This window comes from Styela clava, chromosome 13 (assembly GCF_964204865.1).
Source record: "Styela clava chromosome 13, kaStyClav1.hap1.2, whole genome shotgun sequence".
Classification (NCBI taxonomy): Eukaryota; Metazoa; Chordata; class Ascidiacea; order Stolidobranchia; family Styelidae; genus Styela; species Styela clava.
The window spans coordinates 2,776,458-2,794,927 of record NC_135262.1 but is presented as its reverse complement, the minus strand read 5'-3'; the positions used below and the strand labels follow the sequence as shown (position 1 = coordinate 2,794,927).

Sequence of the window (18,470 nt, the reverse complement as noted above, 5' to 3'; positions counted from 1 at the left end):
TCTAATGAAGTAAAGATGCAATTGCTGAATAAAAAAACAACAAACCTGGTTAGGATATGTTGAGAACTGACTTCATAACAAAATTGAAGTTGTAAAGCAGTAGTCGGCAATCTACAGGCCGCGATCCGGCCCGTGGAGTACTATAATCCGGCCCGCGACGTCTCACTAAATTACAGTAACAAAACAGGGGTTTTGACAAATATATTCTGTACGTAAGAGAAGACAAGTGTAGACTAGAATATATTATAATCTAACAAGTATAAAATTCACAAGTACTCGTTTATTGAGCCTATAATTTAATTATAATTAGTCAAATGGCAACAAATTGCAGAAAAGTTGATGCTAAGTGCAAAGGGTTCGAATAAGGAAATAAATCTATATTCTATTCGAGAGATGTATCACTGCTTCATTTTTATTATAAAAAGTATCATTCGTTCGGTTTTCAACTTTCTAGAAATATGTGCGGCCCGCCAATGTCATGCAACCTTTAATTTTGACCTGTGAGCAACAAAAGGTTGCCGACCCCTGTTGTAAAGGGAGTTTATGGACACCATATAGTCCCTATAAGTGTAGGATTTGAATTTGATAATTTTAATATGCAGCACCTGCATAATTAAGTCTACTGTCCTAACCACTATCCCTTTCTCTTTTCAGTAGCTTAGGCCTCTAGTATTTAAATTATCGCAGGCAGCTTTAATAAATATGGTTGATACAACGATACTTGAACGGTTGAATATCAGACTAGATGAGTTGCCTGCGAAGTTGGAATTCAAGAAAGGAACAAATGGACACAGGTAAGAATCTCTTACTCGTTGGTTTAGTTATTTTGTTAGAGAAAGAAAAAATAATTTATATCTTGGCAGGTTGGGCAAAATCAGGGATAATCCAAATTTTTAAAAATTTTGAGCACAATGGCTTCTGTTCCCATTCATTTTTCACAAATCGTTTGAGAATAGAACAAAATGGTGTTAAAAAAAATAACAATTTATGTCTCACTGCAAATGTCAATTTAAAAAAATATCTATTGGAAGAATTTTTTTTTGTGGGGGTGGTGGGGCATAGCTGCTGATTCCCCCTGGCTGTGCTTATGTTATAAATATATCTAATATGGTTTTCTGAGATATAGAATATCAAATACCTATTAAATTGGGTCATGCTCAATGGAGAACAAGCACATAAATGTTGAATGAGTTTGGATTCAGAAATGCAGGAACGTCAAAATAATTAGCGCCATGGATGGTTTTCTATTTTACATTGTTTTAGGAAGTTAAATGGAAGCTTTTCGGTGAATCTGAGAGATTTCTTTTATTGAATAAAACCATCCTAAATTGTCCCCGAAATCAAGAATTATAGGTAATTATCGAATAAATTCAATTCCGCTGCATTCCAGATATTTCTGGTTCTGACTAACTTAGTTGTTACTTGTTAGCATGCAAATTATACCGATAAACCAATACGAACATTCATCCAATTTTTTTGACATTAAGTCTTCATGAATTGATCGGTCAGTCAACCATGTTGATCGCCTCCTTCTGATTAAATTTTAGGATAATTGTTTATTCTTTTTACTGCAATGTGTACTTTGATGATATTCGGAAATAAATCATTATTTCTCTTTTTAAAAATGAAATTCCTTATTCTTCTCTCTAATAACAGCTTTATTCGTTCAACGTTCCAGACTCTAATTAGGTTGGACTAAAATTAGAATTGATTCAAATAAAGCGCTTTTCTATAATTGCTACCTTTATATTTTAATTTGACTTTAAGTCGTAATTTCCTGGAAGTATACTGTATGTACCGTGTCTTGTTAAACTATAATTATTGTATTGGAGTATTTGGTTGTATTAAATTATGCATGTATGAATATTATATACAACTAAGTTTCTACAATTTTACACAATAGCTATAAGATTCAATACTGTAAATTAGAACACGCTTGTACGATACCAAAATCAGATTTTGGTTATGAAAATAATTACATTCTCAACTTTTAAGTCTCTTACTTTTTTGGTTTTTGGAGAAAAGTGGTAACAAAAGTTTGTGTATTCATTCTACGTCTAAGATTTTTCTTGTGTAAAGCCTCTTTCAGAGCAACTGAGAGAAACACTTCATAATAATCATGGCATTGTTCATTTTAATTGCTTTAAATGCAACATCAGCTAATTTTAGGAAAATATGGATATCGCTAATCTTGAAGCGCTTTGAGCTTGGTTTTGAAAATTCCCCATCAAACTTTCAAGTGTCTTTCAGTGGCTACATACAGGGACTTTCTCAGAGCATTCACGACAGTGGTTCCCGAAAGTGATTTACCGGGGGTTAGGAGATGGGATTGCCTGTCAGTACCGGTACACATAATCAAGATATCGGTATATTTGAATTGTTACGATGATTACGGTATTGTTGAATTGTTACCCATGCTTAGACTATGATAATGACGTGACAATCAGGCCATATTAAATCGATTTGTGGGCCGCATTTTGGGGACATTGATTGTGTTGATTTAAAGTGCATCCTACATTGGCTATTTTTAGGAGGAACTGAATAGCAAAAAGCACTTTGGAATTCATTTTGGCAAATTTCCATAAAACATCAATGAGTAAATGTTTTAATAATTTTAAAACAAAAATTAGAAGCGTGGATCAACAGCTTATGCTACCGGTCAAAATTAAGCTAAGCATGTGTACTTAAATCCTACTTGATTCACAATGAAAGACAAATTGCTTTCAAGAGGAAATACTTGACACTGGAGTAGTCTTTTATAAAAAATTGATTCAAAGATGAACAAGCGTGGCACAAAGATAAGTTTAGTATGTTAGTATGCATCATGTGTGATCTAGGGTGAAAGAATTTGAATAAAAACCGCTTGTATTGTAAATTGGTTTGTCAGCGCGATTGCCCACGAATTCACTTGTCTTCGTCGAGAATGGCCTAAATTAATCTACTATTCCGAGTGTGTTTTAGATAAATTTGTAGATAAATAGATAGAGATAAATATGGATAATATTTGTATATGGATTATTGAATAAAAGGCGAATCTGGTCATGAAGATTTCACAAAAATCGTTATATATTCAATGATTTGGAAATGAAAGAAAATTTATGACAAACAGTGCTTTATTGAATGTTTTTTTTACAGCATACCTAAATGAAACTATTTGTTTGAATAATTTTTGAAATGAAACTATTTCACATTTTTTCTAAAATCAAGAATAAATTTCAAAAAGATTTGAATATTCTATATTTCCATATTGAATAGGCCTATAGAATATTTTTAAATTGAAATTTTAAAAGACAATTCAAGACCGAGGAATAACAGACGGGCCCGTAAAACGAAGTATGTAAAACAGACTACCAGAAGTTTTTGTACAAATTAATCATTTAACAAGCTTTGAAACTTAATTGTTATATTTAAACTGATAATTAGGTAATTAATAATTTCTTATTTCAGCCGGAAATTAAAGTTCTTGGTGACAGGAGGATGTGGTTACCTTGGTTACGAACTTGCTGCAGCGATTCATGGCCTTGGAGGCCATGTAACCTTGCTTGACCTTCAAATTCCTCCAAGGATTGAGAAATGTTTAGATGATGCTTTGTGTTTCATCAAGGTATGTATAATTTATTTTAAATCGGCGGTAAAATACCTTAACAAAGGAGATTGATCAACTAAGTCAGGGGTGTGTAACCTTTAATACACGAGGACCAGAAAAAAATAACTGGGTCGGCCGGGCATCGGCTCGCCCCACAAGGGGGACGTAGACAATTTTTTAAAAAGGGTCTGAAGCTAATTAAAATAACAATGTCTCTTAATTAGGCTCCTCACAAATCTTACTCGACAAAATACACTTCTAAATATGTTTTTTGGTGATCATTTCCCTTTTTCTCAGCATGCGAAAAGGTCGGAGTATCAAAGCTGATATAGGCTTTCTAGTAGTTTCAGGCACAAAAATTTTAGTTTCTGATCTTATGACATCACACAAGCTAGCTGTTATGGAATTGTAACATCATAGGCATAGATAACATATTGGACTCAGGTATAGGCTTTGCAACACAAAGGGATTTGGAATTACTCGCTCGTTGGCACTTCTCCGAGGGCTGCACAAGTTTTTCTTGTGGGCCACATTTGGCCCGCGGGTCGCAGGTTGCACGTCCCTGAACTAAGTAATGAAATTAGAAACTTAATCTATCGCTAATAGACAAAAAATTACCACTCCCTAAATTTGGAAAGCTGGGGAACATACTGAGCGAACCTGTTAATGTTTTTTCCAGAACATTGAGTTCCGCATAGTTTTCTGAAATTAGGGAACTCGTTGTTAGTCAGTTCAAGAACCTGTTCCTAAAATTTTGGAATTGGAATTTTGGGGGGGGAGGGGGTCAACTTTTTTATATAGTGACGCAATACGACACTTACTCGTGCCTTTTGCTGCATATAAGGCCAGATAATAGCAGCCACTGATATCTAATACAGGGTGTCCAAAAAGTTTCGCCCGATTTCATAGCAATACCAATCGCAAATTTCAATAAATTTTGTTGAATGATAAATTGGGACTTTAACATCCAACATCTATAACATCCAATTAATCACAGGCTGACTATTATTCTTTTTTATAATTAAAAAAAAAATAACAAAACTTTTTGGACACCCTGTACAAGTGCACATTTTCATCTATCTCGGTTGGTTCATTTAGGAAACGATGATTGATAGCCAGACAAGAAATGCCCGGTTTTCTGTAATTAGTTCAAGAATGGAGTGAAATGGCATTTGAAGAGGCGTAGGAATTTATGGTCTCACTACAAATACTGCAAAATTTGCATTTAGTACCGGTTGAAGTCCTCAATCTTATCTTTATTTCTCAGGGAGATGTATGCAAATATGACTCTGTTTTTGAAGCTTGCAAAGATGTCGACTGTGTGTTCCATGTTGCATCGTTTGGAATGTCAGGTAAAGATCAGGTAAGAAAAATGGTATTATTTTAGTACTTCTTGATATGCCAGCGGTTTCTTGCTCAGAGAGTAGCCTTGGCGGTTTAAGAGTCGGAACCCATCCCCTCCCCACTTTCAAGTCAGTCAGTCAGTCAGTAGTTTATTTTATCACATACCAAAAGTACACAGCAGACAAAAATATCTACGAATCACATATAAAACAATACTTTCAGTGTGAAGGGATGTGCGATAAACCAGTGAAGGTTTTCGAGCAGCGTCACTCCGGGGGAGTGAGTCTAAAAATTAAATCATAGTGAGAAAGAAGTCAAACAGGATACTAGCAAAAGTCGTGAATAATAAATAAAATAATAAAGTCGAAGACGGCCTTTTTACACATTTAAGTGCCTTTTCAAAACATTTCAAAATGTGAAAAAAGCATGGTTCTGTATCATACATAACAATTTTTCATTGCTTGAAACGCATTTTAGATTCTCAAGACTCCTCAAAACATTAGAAATTGCGATTAGAAACTTCAGAACCTCAATTTGAAAATCCATGGTTTGCCATATGATTAAGCTGTCTTCCCTCTCCCCGGGATTAATATGTTGTTTATTCTGTGTATGGGGTCGCAGATTCAAATCTGTGTGGGAGATATTAAGGCGCTCCAGAAGTATAAGTATAAGTATAAGTTTATTTCGACTCCATAATCAGCAAAACAATAAAATGAATGGTAAAAATGAATAAATAAAAACTGATTATGAAATCAGGAGAGCGAACAAATCCTTAGATAAGGTTTAAAACGTACAGAATGTATATAAGATGGAAGGTTTTGCCAAGAAGATGTGGTACGTGTTCACTCACCTAGAAGTCTACCAATAAGGATGTAACTAATCAAGGTATCACTGTATTTTAAAATTATCGCTCTTAGTAAGGGGAGTCTGGTCAAGAAGCTTCTAATGTATGTTCATTTGATTCAAATTGCAATACACAAAAAATAAATAGCAGATTGAGGCTATGTGTGTAAGGGCGCTTCGGAAGTTTGTGTCCAAATATGGGAGTAACTAATTTTGTTCGTCTATTTTCCATCAAGTTGTGAAAAGGAACTGAAACCTATGGGAAGGGGTATATTCACTTGGCTAACACAGACAGTCCCCGAACTCGTAATAGTAAACTAAAATATGGAAAATCAAATTATCAAAATACTACCAATACTATTACATATCAGTGGATGTTTGTACAGAGCCATGTACATAGCAAAAGGTAGGCTATATCAAAACTTTATCTATGTGCCCACAGTCCAGTAAACTAAAAGATCGTTTCTTTGTGTTATTGGACATGTGAGTGGACTTATGAATCGTTTTCATATTTTTGGTAATCTTGTTCTTGTTGATCTTCTTCTTCTTCGTATCGTTTTGAAAAAATCGCTTTTCTCCTTGATTACTGGACCAATTGCTTTGAAATTTTCAGTGAGTAAAGAATATATTTTTCGCTAGAAGGCTATTTCTTTTATTTATCGTTTTTGTGTGCTATGACGTCATCTAAATTTGCCACTATGTAGCGCTACGTGTCCATATATTTGAGCATAGCTCTATTGTTTCATATACGCTTGAATATTAATATTAATAATAGTCTGTTAATATCCTATCATATTTATATTCTCAGCTTGATAAAGAAAAGTCTTACAATGTCAATGTGAATGGAACAAAGAATGTTATCAGAGGTATTTATCTTATTTTCTTATCAGCTATAAAATGTTTCTTATCTTGAATGAATGATTAGACCTCTTGACTATGCATTAGTAAAATACCCTTTATTGTAAAGATGTTATGAGAACCTGACTTTTTGCTGGGCTGATTATTAGTTTCAAAGGGGTTTCTCAAACGACACCATTTACCAGTATATACTGTGGGTATAATATATGCCTTATTTACAGTAATATATGGGCCCACCGTTATAGCGTACCCAGGGGAAAAGTACAGGGTTGCGAGTGGGAACCCCCCTCCTCTTGAAATGTCAAAAAAAGTTTTTTGTGTATTATACATTGCAATTTTGGGTTGCGAGTGGTAACCTCCTTCCTCTTGAAATGTAAAAGAAAGTTTTTTGTGTATTATACATTGCAATTTTGAGTTGCGAGTGGTAACCTCCTTCCTCTTGAAATGTAAAAGAAAGTTTTTTGTGTATTATACATTGCAATTTTTCATAGTTCGAAACGCTTTTCAGACCATCCCGACTCTTGAAAACCCACTTTTTCTGGTCTCTGGACATACCCGGTGCAAACGGTGGGGCTCGCCCCACAAGGGGGACGTAGACAATTTTTCGAAAAGGGTCTGAAGCTGATTAAAATAAAATTGGCTCTGAATAAGGCTCCTCATAAATCTTACTTGACAAAATACACTTCTAAATATGTTTTTTGGTGATCATTTCCTTTTTTTCTTAGCATGCAAAGAGGTCGGAGTATCAAAGCTGATATATACAAGTTCTTATAATGTTGTTCTTGGGTTTCAACCAATAGAAAATGGAAATGATTTTGTACCTTATGCACCTGTAGAAGAGGTTTGGATTTTGTTTTAGATTTTTAATTCTTTGAGCATGTGTTTGCCAGCCTGTGCATTATGTTTAGTGTTTAGAATAAGCTGTTTGCGCTGTGTATGGGGACTCAACTTCAAATATGTGGGGTAACATTTGGGTGCTCCAGAAGTATGTGTCCCAATATGGTTGTGAATTAATTAGTGATTGGACACGCGTTGTCGCTATTGAGTCAGAGCGAAAAATACAAGTCACTAGATCGATAAGTTGGCGGTCTCTGATCGCTATCTCGTTTATCCATTGCTTGATACACGGAGAATGCCAATGGATTTACAACCAATTTGCAACCAATGCCAACCATGTAGCAATCCTGACGCACGCTAACCAAATAAAACCTTCGCATTGCCGCGAGACTATTAACAATGGTGCCACGTTGGCCACATTAGGTGGCGCTAATTCAATTTCATCACATTTGTAATGGTCAACCATCCATTTTGCATCATCACTTCCTGTACAACAATATAGACTTGTACATGATGTTTCAAAATACCAGTGTTACCTTAATCACAGGAAACAATATTGTTTCTACAGTACATGGTTATAAATCATGTTTATCAATCGGTAAATCACGGTGTTGCTATGAATTTAAAGTGCAATGAAAGGAAACCACAAATTTCAAATCTTTTACAGCATTCCAACATTCAGAAATATTTATTTGATTTGAAATTTCTTAAAAGTGTGCAAAATCTATTATTTTTTTTTGAATTAACGAATCCATTATCTATTGCCTAATGCAAATTTTGAAAGGTGATGCATAACTTATAAGTCATTTATGGGCCCCAATAAACAGGGATATATATAGACCTATCCTTTCTATCAATATCTATCAAACATAAGACAAAATATAAGTTTCGTATCAGTGAAGATTAACTAGTATACAGGTGGTTCACATGCTTGCTGGTTACAGTTTCCTTCTCCAGCCAAATTCATGCATATAGACTCAATCGGTCAACTATTCAGATAACTGACTTAAAACTCGTACCAGACGAGATGACGTGGTTTGCCAATTTAATTAAATTTTCCTTTTTATCACCTTTTCTCCTCACCAGTATAAATATTCTATCTGACAACATCCTAATTTTTTTTCAGATGGTCGACCATTACTCCAAATCAAAACAACTTGCAGATAAGTTGGTCCTGGCTGCAAATGAAACAGATATTCAAGGTGAGCCTTTTTCAATTTTTCGTATTTTCAAACTTTCACGAATAGTAGATTCCAGGGATATCCAAATTGAATTGCATATTCGATTGCATTGTAATTTTTTTTTTTTTTCATAAGTGAATCATTAATTTTGGATTAGAACTTAAAATGGTATTTTGTTTTATTCTTTTCTCTTCCGTCGACCCTTTTTGAAATTAAAAATAAAAGGATTTTTTTCGTATCATACATAGCGATTTTTTTTTAGCTTGAAACACTTTTTAGAACCTTTAGATTATTGAAAACTTTTAGCCCCATTTTCAGCCTCTTAGGATAGGATTTACCTATTTATCCCGGGGGAGAGGAAAGCCGATAAGACGGCTTAATCATATGGCGAACCACGGCCTCTCGTCCGGTCACCATTTCATGCCGGGTATGGGATTAGTTAGTTATTTGTTTTTGGAAGCATGGACTTGATGGTTGAGGAAGCCGTAACCGACCAGCGGTTACGTGAACCACCCTACGGCGGCGAGGAGTCCAGCAATCCTCTCGTAGCTGTTACATTCTAACTTGGCAATTTAAAATTTCTAAACTTTCTCTCTGGAAATCCTTGGCTAAGCCCCTGCCCTTGAATGTAGTGGTGGGTGGGATTTCTTTCATGACTTGTGAAGCCGACATCGATTAGTCTGATAAAATTCCAGACCTACAAGTTTAGCAGTTCCTTATACATCAGGGGTTGCTTATGCAGAGCCGTGTTAGGAGTGAATACAGCAAACACCATGTGCAAAATAGGAGACTTAAGGTATCTTGAAGTTCAAGATAAGAAAAATTGCTGTGTTTGATACAAAAATATTTCTTTTCAACATTTCAAAGGGGGGGAATAGGGGGGTTTCCGACCCAAATCCCATGCCCAACCCTTCTCCAGAGTGTAATCCCAAGATGAAAAGATTATGTTCCTACGAAAAATAGTGGATTTTCACGCATCAGTGGAGTTTGCACAAAATGTTATTCAGAGTGAAGGCACGAAACGGCATATAAAAATATGAGACTTAATGTAGAAGTATAAACTTTTAAGTTTGAGCAACATTTGTTTTTTCAGGAGGAGGAAAGCTGTACACCTGTTGTCTAAGACCTGCTGGGATATATGGACCGCTTGAAAGAAGACATATGCACCGGGTGGCAGTAAGTACTCAAGGTGCAATGGATCACTTTGACCCCATGCCAAAACTATTCGCAATCTAAACAAATTCCTTGAGCTATTTTCAGCTAAAACATCAAAATTCAGTTTTAGTTCGGTTGCGGCATCATCAGGCGGGCCAGATTGAATTACTCAACAGGCCGGATTTGCCCTGCGGACCGTACTTTGCCCATTTCTGCTCGATGCCCTTGCACCTATATTATTCTGTTTTATTGTTTCATATTTGTCCAAAATTAAAATTTGCAAGCAATGAATAAATGTACATTACCAAAGTAAATTGCCCTTGCAATTCGATGGAGCTATACCAGAGATTTGTCGCCATTATTAGTACTTCAAACATTTCTTACATTTTCTTAGTGCTAATCAATTAAGTTAGCGTTGTTTTTCCGAATTAAACGCCACGGGAGATCGATTTGCTGTGAGCGTATCATTATTGAATACATGAAACAGTATAAAAGGATTATTACCGAGATATCGGTTGATGGTCAAAATAAATTGTAACCATTAACCATCCTGAATCGGTTAACCGATCAACTGGTTAACCATTCCCAGTCATACTATAGATGCAAGACTTTAGGTAGTTCAAGTCTAAGTGATTAAGATAAAATTCTAGAAGTAGTAAATAATTCCAATCTTTTATTATATTATTCTGTTTTCAGAGTTTCATCAACCAAGGTTTGATTTTATTTAGCATGGGTAATGCCATGGTTGACTGGACACATGTGAATAATCTCGTTCAAGCGCATCTGCTGGCTGTTCCGGGACTCTCGAAAGCTTCAAATAGAATTGCTGTGAGTTTTTTTATGTTCTTGATTTATAACAAGGTTGTGTTACACTCAATTCCAAACTCATACCGATTTATTTAATTACTTTTAATTGACAAAAATCTTGACTCCCCCTCGAGGTCATGGTTCCAGTTCAAGAAAAATTTCAACTCTGACTTCGATAAATCCAAATTTTAATCACCAAACGTATAGGCAAGCCTTCTTAATTGTCTGTGAATGCCTTGTAAACTTAATGCTTTTTTAGTTTGTCTTGGAAATCAACAAAAACGTACTTTAATTCAGACTCCAAGGCAGTGCGAACAATAAACAATTATTCTTGCCAGTTTGGTATAGTAGTCTTATTTATTGCACACTAGTGCTTATGATGTGTTGGGCATGGTGTTTATTCAAGCAAGGCTCTTACCCAGCGACCACTGGTACTTGATTTATCTCTTGGGTTCGAAATGAACTTGAGATCTTAGGCATCATATTTCTTATTCATCTTTGGTGAGCCGACAAGACGACTCAATCATATGGCACCGTATCCGGAAAATTCACCGCAGGGAATTTCGCCGCAAGAGAGTTTTGCTGTAAATAAGTATTTGTGATAAAAAACAGTTAGGTTTAGAGGGTCAGGGTATGCTCTTAAATGAGGAATCATTTTTAAATAAAAAGTTACTTTAAAAACCGAATTGTTTTGATCACAAATACTTATTTTACGGCAAAATGCTCTTGCGGCGGCGATTCTTTCCTATGAGACGAAATTTTTTACGGCGAAATTTCCTAGAAACATATGCCACACCATGTCCCTTACGTCCAGTTACCATTCTGTGTCTGTTAGCACATCAGAGGACAGGGGTCATTGGGAAAGCACTGCATTTTCGCTTTTCGGGGAGTTCATGATCTTGCTTCGAGCAAACTCATATTAACAAATAAATCTTTTTTCAGGCAGGACAAGCCTACTTCATCGCAGATGGCAATCCGGTTAAAGTCTTTGATTTCTTGAGGCCGATATTTTACGGGTTCGGGAAAATTCCGCCAAGATATCAACTCCCTGCAACAATTACTTATTTCTTTGGGTTTTTGATGGAATTGTTGCATCTCGTACTCAGACCAATCTACTGTTTTGAGCCTTTATTAACAAGAAACGAGGTAAGTTGGGAGAGTTGGATGAGAATCTCCATACCAGCTTGTGTGCCATAAGCAAATTGAAAAAAATGGCCCCTTGTGGGTACTCCCGGAGTATGTGAACCAAGATGGCGGACACCGGAACGTAGTATGTGTAACAGGTTAGGGTTAGGCCATATTTTCAGGTACAAATACTACGGGAGTCACTTGTCTAGTCCCTGATATCGGTAATAGAACTATAATAGGTGAAATTGGAATAAAATTATGGCCTAATCCCTAATCTGATACACATACTACGGGAAAACCGATTAGGCAGTCTTATCGGCTTCCCCTTCCCCAAGATAAATCTGTAAAATCCTATCCTACATTTGTTTTGCTCCTAAAAAACACCAAAACACACTGACGCAAAAAACTCATTTTTCATGGCTGCTTTCAGCCGTGTGACTGCAGATCATGCACCCTGGTATAACCCTACTCTTATTCACAGGTCTTAAAGATGACAATCCCTCATTACCAAGATATGTCTCGAGTAATGAAGGAACTGGGTTATCGTCCTGTCAAATATTCTTTTGCTGATGTTGTCAGACTTTATATGAAGGAGAATTATCCTGAGTTGGAAAAGAGATATAGCGTTTGTAAGTATTTTTTATCTTGTAGGGCAGAGAGAAAAGCTGTTACAGTACATAAATACCTCAGTAGTCATAGGATAGGGTACTTTTTTTGGCGCTCCCGAAGTATGTGCACCAAGATGGCACACAATCTCTAACCTGGTACACATGCTATGTACAGGTTGTCCGCCATCGTGGTGCACATACTTCTGGAGCTCCCTTTTTATAACATATGAAAGGTGATACCATCATGTTAACTGTATTTTAATTGCGATTTTGGCAATTAGCATTTTCCCAGATGTCTGAGCATGACATGTAATGTCATCAGTTACAGATGACTGATCATGACCAACCAGCTGTGAAGGTGAAATAGCCATGTGCTATCTGTACTTGAGTGTTGATTCCTGTTGGTGTGTCTTGGAAGTTATGTTTATGGGCATTCACTTATTATACGTTTATACTGAGTTAACACATCTTACTCGCGGTCGCACTCGGGTATTTGAGCACCGAAGCATTTTTGAATAAAATATTTTGGTTGACTACCGAATTGTCCGAGTATCGAGTCAGTTAACTGCCGAGATATCAATTTAAGTGAAGTGAAAATGGTCATAGGAAGATGCATTGGTAACTCCATGTCCATGCTTTCGAAAATAAAATACTGACTCACTAATCCAATACCTGACATGGACTGGTAATCGGATGAGAGGTGGGTTCGTCGTATGATTGAGCCGTATTGTCAGCTTTCCTTTTCTCCGGAATAAATATGTAAATCCTATTCCATCCTGACTGTTTTTAGATTATGTAACATATTTCCCGGCGAATAAGTCTACCTGGCAAATAAGACGAAGCCTATTTTTAGCACTGAAAAATAGGGTTTTTCTATATAGCCCCCTAATAAGACCGGACTGAAAAACTGATTTTCTATTGGTCAGTTAAGCACCAAACTCAAGCGCTTCCGTCGTTACGGCCCTTAGAGACTCAGTTGCTGTCTATGCAAAACCTTGTCCAAAGTTATTTTGCTTTTTTCTATTTCAAGTTAAAATCCTAGAAAAAAAATGGTTTTATCATTTCAGATGGCGAACACCTCAATACATCTCAAGATTCAACTACTACTAGTTTATCAACCATTTCTTATCAATTACTGATAATACTGTTATCTATAATCTTCATCCTAATGATAGTACCTATTTCCAACGTATTGTTTTAATTATATCAAATATCTCTGTGGTTCCTGTAGAAAATAATATTTTATTTATATTTTTAGAAAGAAATGCAAATTTTGAACATTCCATGTGTATGACGAATTTGTATTCAACGCCTATGTATGTCTTTTTAAACTTGGAAAATGTAAATTTCTGATAATTACTTGGAAAAGCGAAAACTTTTATGGCACTATTGTGGGGAATTCCCCCCTTCCTCCATGTAAAAATATTACAAAACTTGAGCTTTTTTTTCCGCTCTTTTCAGTGATTATCAAAGCCTTTGTGAATGTGTAATGAGCGCTATGTAATATTTTTAGTACAATACTGTAAAAAGTAACCTGTTTTGGCAAACTTTAGTTCTCACCTATATCGTTGTGCATTTTAAACTTTTTTTCATCATTTTACCTAAAAATTGTATGTTTTTGACTAAAGTTTTATTTGTTTTTTAAAAATTTTTTTGCCCAAAATGCAATATTTTGTGACTGAGCCTGCTTTTAAAGGTTATGACGTCATTTTGAATTTTCGAATGTTAACCGGAAAACGCAATTTTCTTGGCTTTTTTTAAGATCGTAGATATTGGAGCATTCGCAACTACGTCTATTCATGACAAGCAAAGCAAGAAAGCAAAATAAGTTTTGAGGACATATTGAAAACGTGCATTCAATTCACTTGTTGGGGGTATCTGAATAGGTTCTCATACATCCAAAAATTTCTAAGACCAGTGGTTCCAAACCGAGGCACACAGAACAGTTGGAGGAGAACCACAATGCTAGTCGCATAACTGATTTTACTTTTCACTTTACAAGATACTCCCCCTTCCTAGTTTCATTGCTTGATAAAGTTATTTCACAAAGGTTTTCACTTTGTTGAGCTTGAATTGTTTGAACATAATGGGATTTGGAAGCTAACAATCATATAACACTATAAATTCCTCTGAACGATAAACAGGAGGGCCAGAAGTGCTCAAAGCCTCTGAAAGAGGCCTCAAATAGAACTAAAAAAGGGGAAAATTGGAATAAAATTATGGCCTAACCTGGTACAAATACTTAGTTCTGGTGTCCGTCATCTTGGTTCATATACTTTGGGAATACCTAATATACTGTGTGATGCGATTTAATAATGCATTTCTAATATATGAATCCTACCATTCTTATGTAAGATCTTATGAAACATGGAACAATCTGCTTTTGTGCTTCAACCAAAACTCGAGCAAAACTTTTTGCGATTACACAACACATCAATACCGATATTTCCAACGATTTTTATTGATATAGTAATTCTTCAATTTCAAGAATAATTTGATTTTGAAATATTTTAATTTTTGAAATTTTAAATCATGAGTTATTGTCATATCACAATTTAATCAAATTTTTTAAAAAATTTGGTACTTTCGTAGTGTGTGTACCAGGTTAGGGTTAGACCATAATTTTATTCCGATTTTCCTTATTTTACTTCTATTACGAATTCGGGGACTGTCTGTGTTAGCCAAGTGAATATACCCCCTGCCCATAGGTTTCAGCCCCTTTACACAACTTGATGTAAAACAGAAAAATTAGTTACCTCCATATTGATACACACACTTCTGAAGTACTAAAAATTCAGCCATCAAATTCGAAGTAACATTAGTCTGAATCTCCCTATAAAGGACACCGTACATTTTTTGCTGGGTGCTCACGAAGTATGCGAACCAAGATGGCGGACATCGGAACGTAATATGGGTAACAGGTTAGGGTTAGGCGATAATTTTTTTCCAATTTTCCTTATTTTAGTCCTATTATCAGTTCGAAGACTAGCCAAGAGCCTCCCGTAGTATTTATACCTAAAATTATGGCCTAACCCTAACCTAGTACACATATTACATTCCGATGTCCGCCATCTTGGTTCGCATACTTCGGGAGCCCCTTTTGCTGTATATTCATTTCTAAATGACCCTAATCTTGTATATTCCATAGTACATGACCGTATTAGTAACACATATATATTGCCTTATTATATTTATTGTAATATGTAATATATTTTTATTGTTAGTCATAAAAAGTGGGGGGGGGGGGGGGATGTAAAATACACCCAACCGATAGCTCAAGTGCTATATGACGATGGGTATTCCCCCTCCCTATAGAAATCTTATTTCCTGTTTCGTAGTTCCAATATGCTTACCTGACCACAATATTTATTCATTGCTTGTGGCATCGCACATTATATAATAATTTGTCATTTCGAATTTATGGACCAATTTTTATTGATTGCATCCGACTTAACTAAATAGGCATGCCGATGGGTAATCCCCCTCCTGATAGAAAATCCTAATAATGGCACAATATCTGTTCATTGCTTATGACATTGATTATTATATATTATTATGTCGGACCTCCGGAAGTATGTGCACCAAGATGGCGCACAACCTGAACATAGTGGTTGTACCAGGTTAGGGTTCAGGTTGTGCGCCATCTTGGTACACATCGTACAGGGGCACCATTATGCTATTTATAATTTATGAGGCAATTTTCATTGGTTGGGGCATTTGACTTAACTACATTAAAACTGTCATGTTTAACCACCCACCATTTGCCCCCCCCCCCCCTCCGACTCACCCAGAGTAGTAATTAAGTGGAAATGTTGATTCAAAGATCAGGGATTTACCTTGACCTGTGGTCGGACAAATAAAAACAAGATGGCAGCGATTCAAAATTCCCGTCTGAGCCGATTCCAATAATTTACTATTAGATTTAATTCGAAATGGCCAGGGCCTAGTTAGCGCTAAACACGGCGCCTCAAACATGCACAATAGTATCAAAGCCCAGCAACTTTCTTTTCTTTCACACAATTTTCCCTGTTTTCATAAAAACCCGGTAAACACACGCTGGGTAATTCGTGCAATGATAAGCACAATTTGTCTGCAGGATATCAATCTTCTTTTTTCCTTTTACCAGATGTACTTGCCATTTTCTGTATTTTTTCTGCCTTTTCCTTCAATCTTACATGACGGACAAATGAGAATGAAACTCTCGATCGCGCTTGTTCTTGATTTCTCTGTTCTATGAAAGTAAATACAATATTTTTGTTGAATTTTGATGATGGTTTTTGAAAGGTTAAGAGAGAGAGAGATCATTTTTTTGTCAAACCAGATAACGTGATAATGATACAATTAGTAATAAAAAACAACATAATTATATACAAGATGTCCGAAAATTTCGCCCGATTTTATAGTGATAACAATTCAAAATTTTGTTCGATTTTATTGTAATAACAATTAACAGTTCAAAATTTTTTTTATTGCTTGATGAATGAGAACTACAAAAACAAAAAAACGACGCTCCAGAAGTATGTGCACCAAAATGGCGCACAACCTGAATCCTAACCTGGTACAATACTATGTTCAGGTTGTGCGCCATCTTGGTGCACATACTTCAGGAGGTACAGAACGCAAACAAAGACAAAGATTTTTTTAAATGTTATCAATTAATGTAAAGTCAGGCAAAAATTTTTGGACATCCCGTATATTACAGTTTTCCGTTTATGACTGGATGGTAACGATACGACCATATACAGTATACAATACACGGTCATCTGAGATACTTTGATGCTTATTGTTTCTGGGTTCTGTTTCTTGATCACCCTGTATTCATCCGGGAGGAGAGAAAAGCCGATAGACTGCTTAATCATACGACGAACCGCGTTCTCTCATCCGGTACCAGTCCATGTCAGGTATGGGATTATTACTTATCGATCTTTGGATTGGTAAGTATGTTGATAGGTATTTGTCTGTATGTCTTTTAGATGCACGCGATATCTCACGAAGGCAAATCTGCTCCAAATTTTGCATGTACATATATCATATCTCGGACCAGAAGCCTATTGATTTTGGTTGAATTATGTCGTATAATTAGCAAGTTATCTATTAATTAGTGATGGGACACGCGGTGTCACTATAGAGTCATGAATCGAAACCGCAGTTTCGATCGATAAGTCTTCGGTCTCCGACCGATATTCTCAATTATCCAGTTATTTGTTTCAGGGGTGTCGCCGACCCAGTGCAACATTCTTTGTCGGCGGTCGGTATAACCAACATCATACATCTAGCACGGCCACACAAATGAATTAGCGGGTTGTGGCTGATTCCCTCGAACACTGGTGCATTAACAAACAAGCATTGCGTCACCCCGTACGAAACGGATTTTTGGGTCCAGTCTGATTTGATATAAGGATGATAAACAAAAATGAACCCCTTTTATTACGTTTCGCTTAATTACGAAATCAAGATTTGAGAAATCACAATTTACAAGTTCAGTTCAATTTGACAATGTACGAATACCGCGAGGTGGTCGCATAGAAAGCAATGACCTGAGGCAGGTTCTGGTATGGTGATCAGTTATGTTGTATATCCACCATGCCCAACCCAAATGCCTCCTGGGGCCTTAAATTAGGTGCAGTTTCGTCACGGGCTACTCATCAAATGGCTTGTCACACACTATAAATAATATTTTTTTTTCTTCGAGAAATGTGACGAATAAGAGTGAATAATGGCTTCAAACAGTAATAGGATGTAGACAACATGCGAGTTTATTTCTCCGGCTAATGCAAAATCTCTTTTGTGTCAGTGTGCAGCAATATTCTTGAATTGAATAGAATAGTCATTTTCACTCTTGCTACAGCATCCTTGCGGTATACGCATACGGATTCACTTGCGCAAAGGCATAGAGCAAGTAAAGGTTAGTCAGTTTTCCGTAACCCCAACTGTAAGAATCATATTTAGCTTACTGAACAGACGTTCAACTCCTAAAGCTGTTTCAAAATTTCTAACACTAAAGCGAAGCGAAAAAAATAGTATTTGTGTACCCAATCTACCTCATAATCACAAATTTCGAGTACAATTTACCGATCTTTTGAACAGCTTTAATAATTGTTTTCTCGCGTTTGAAAATCGAGG

General features: G+C 36.1%; 1 protein-coding gene across 1 annotated transcript; it reads left to right on the top strand.

Annotated features, from left to right (window-relative positions):
* Positions 1-655: 655 nt before the first annotated feature.
* LOC120332727 (short-chain dehydrogenase/reductase family 42E member 1-like) lies at positions 656-16,516 on the top strand. The gene is made up of 11 exons (XM_039400037.2): positions 656-794; positions 3,448-3,604; positions 4,854-4,949; positions 6,582-6,639; positions 7,357-7,472; positions 8,595-8,670; positions 9,743-9,825; positions 10,501-10,632; positions 11,554-11,757; positions 12,221-12,368; positions 13,415-16,516. The coding sequence occupies exons 1-11, from the start codon at positions 703-705 to the stop codon at positions 13,546-13,548; spliced, it is 1,296 nt and encodes a 431-aa protein (XP_039255971.2). The 5' UTR covers positions 656-702; the 3' UTR covers positions 13,549-16,516.
* Positions 16,517-18,470: the final 1,954 nt, after the last annotated feature.

Coding starts and splice junctions, on each gene's coding strand:
- LOC120332727 (XM_039400037.2), top strand. CDS start 703: ATGGTTGATACAACGATACTTGAACGGTTGAATATCAGACTAGATGAG. Junction 795..3,447: donor AAAGGAACAAATGGACACAG/GTAAGAATCTCT, acceptor TTCTTATTTCAG/CCGGAAATTAAAGTTCTTGG. Junction 3,605..4,853: donor ATGCTTTGTGTTTCATCAAG/GTATGTATAATT, acceptor TTTATTTCTCAG/GGAGATGTATGCAAATATGA.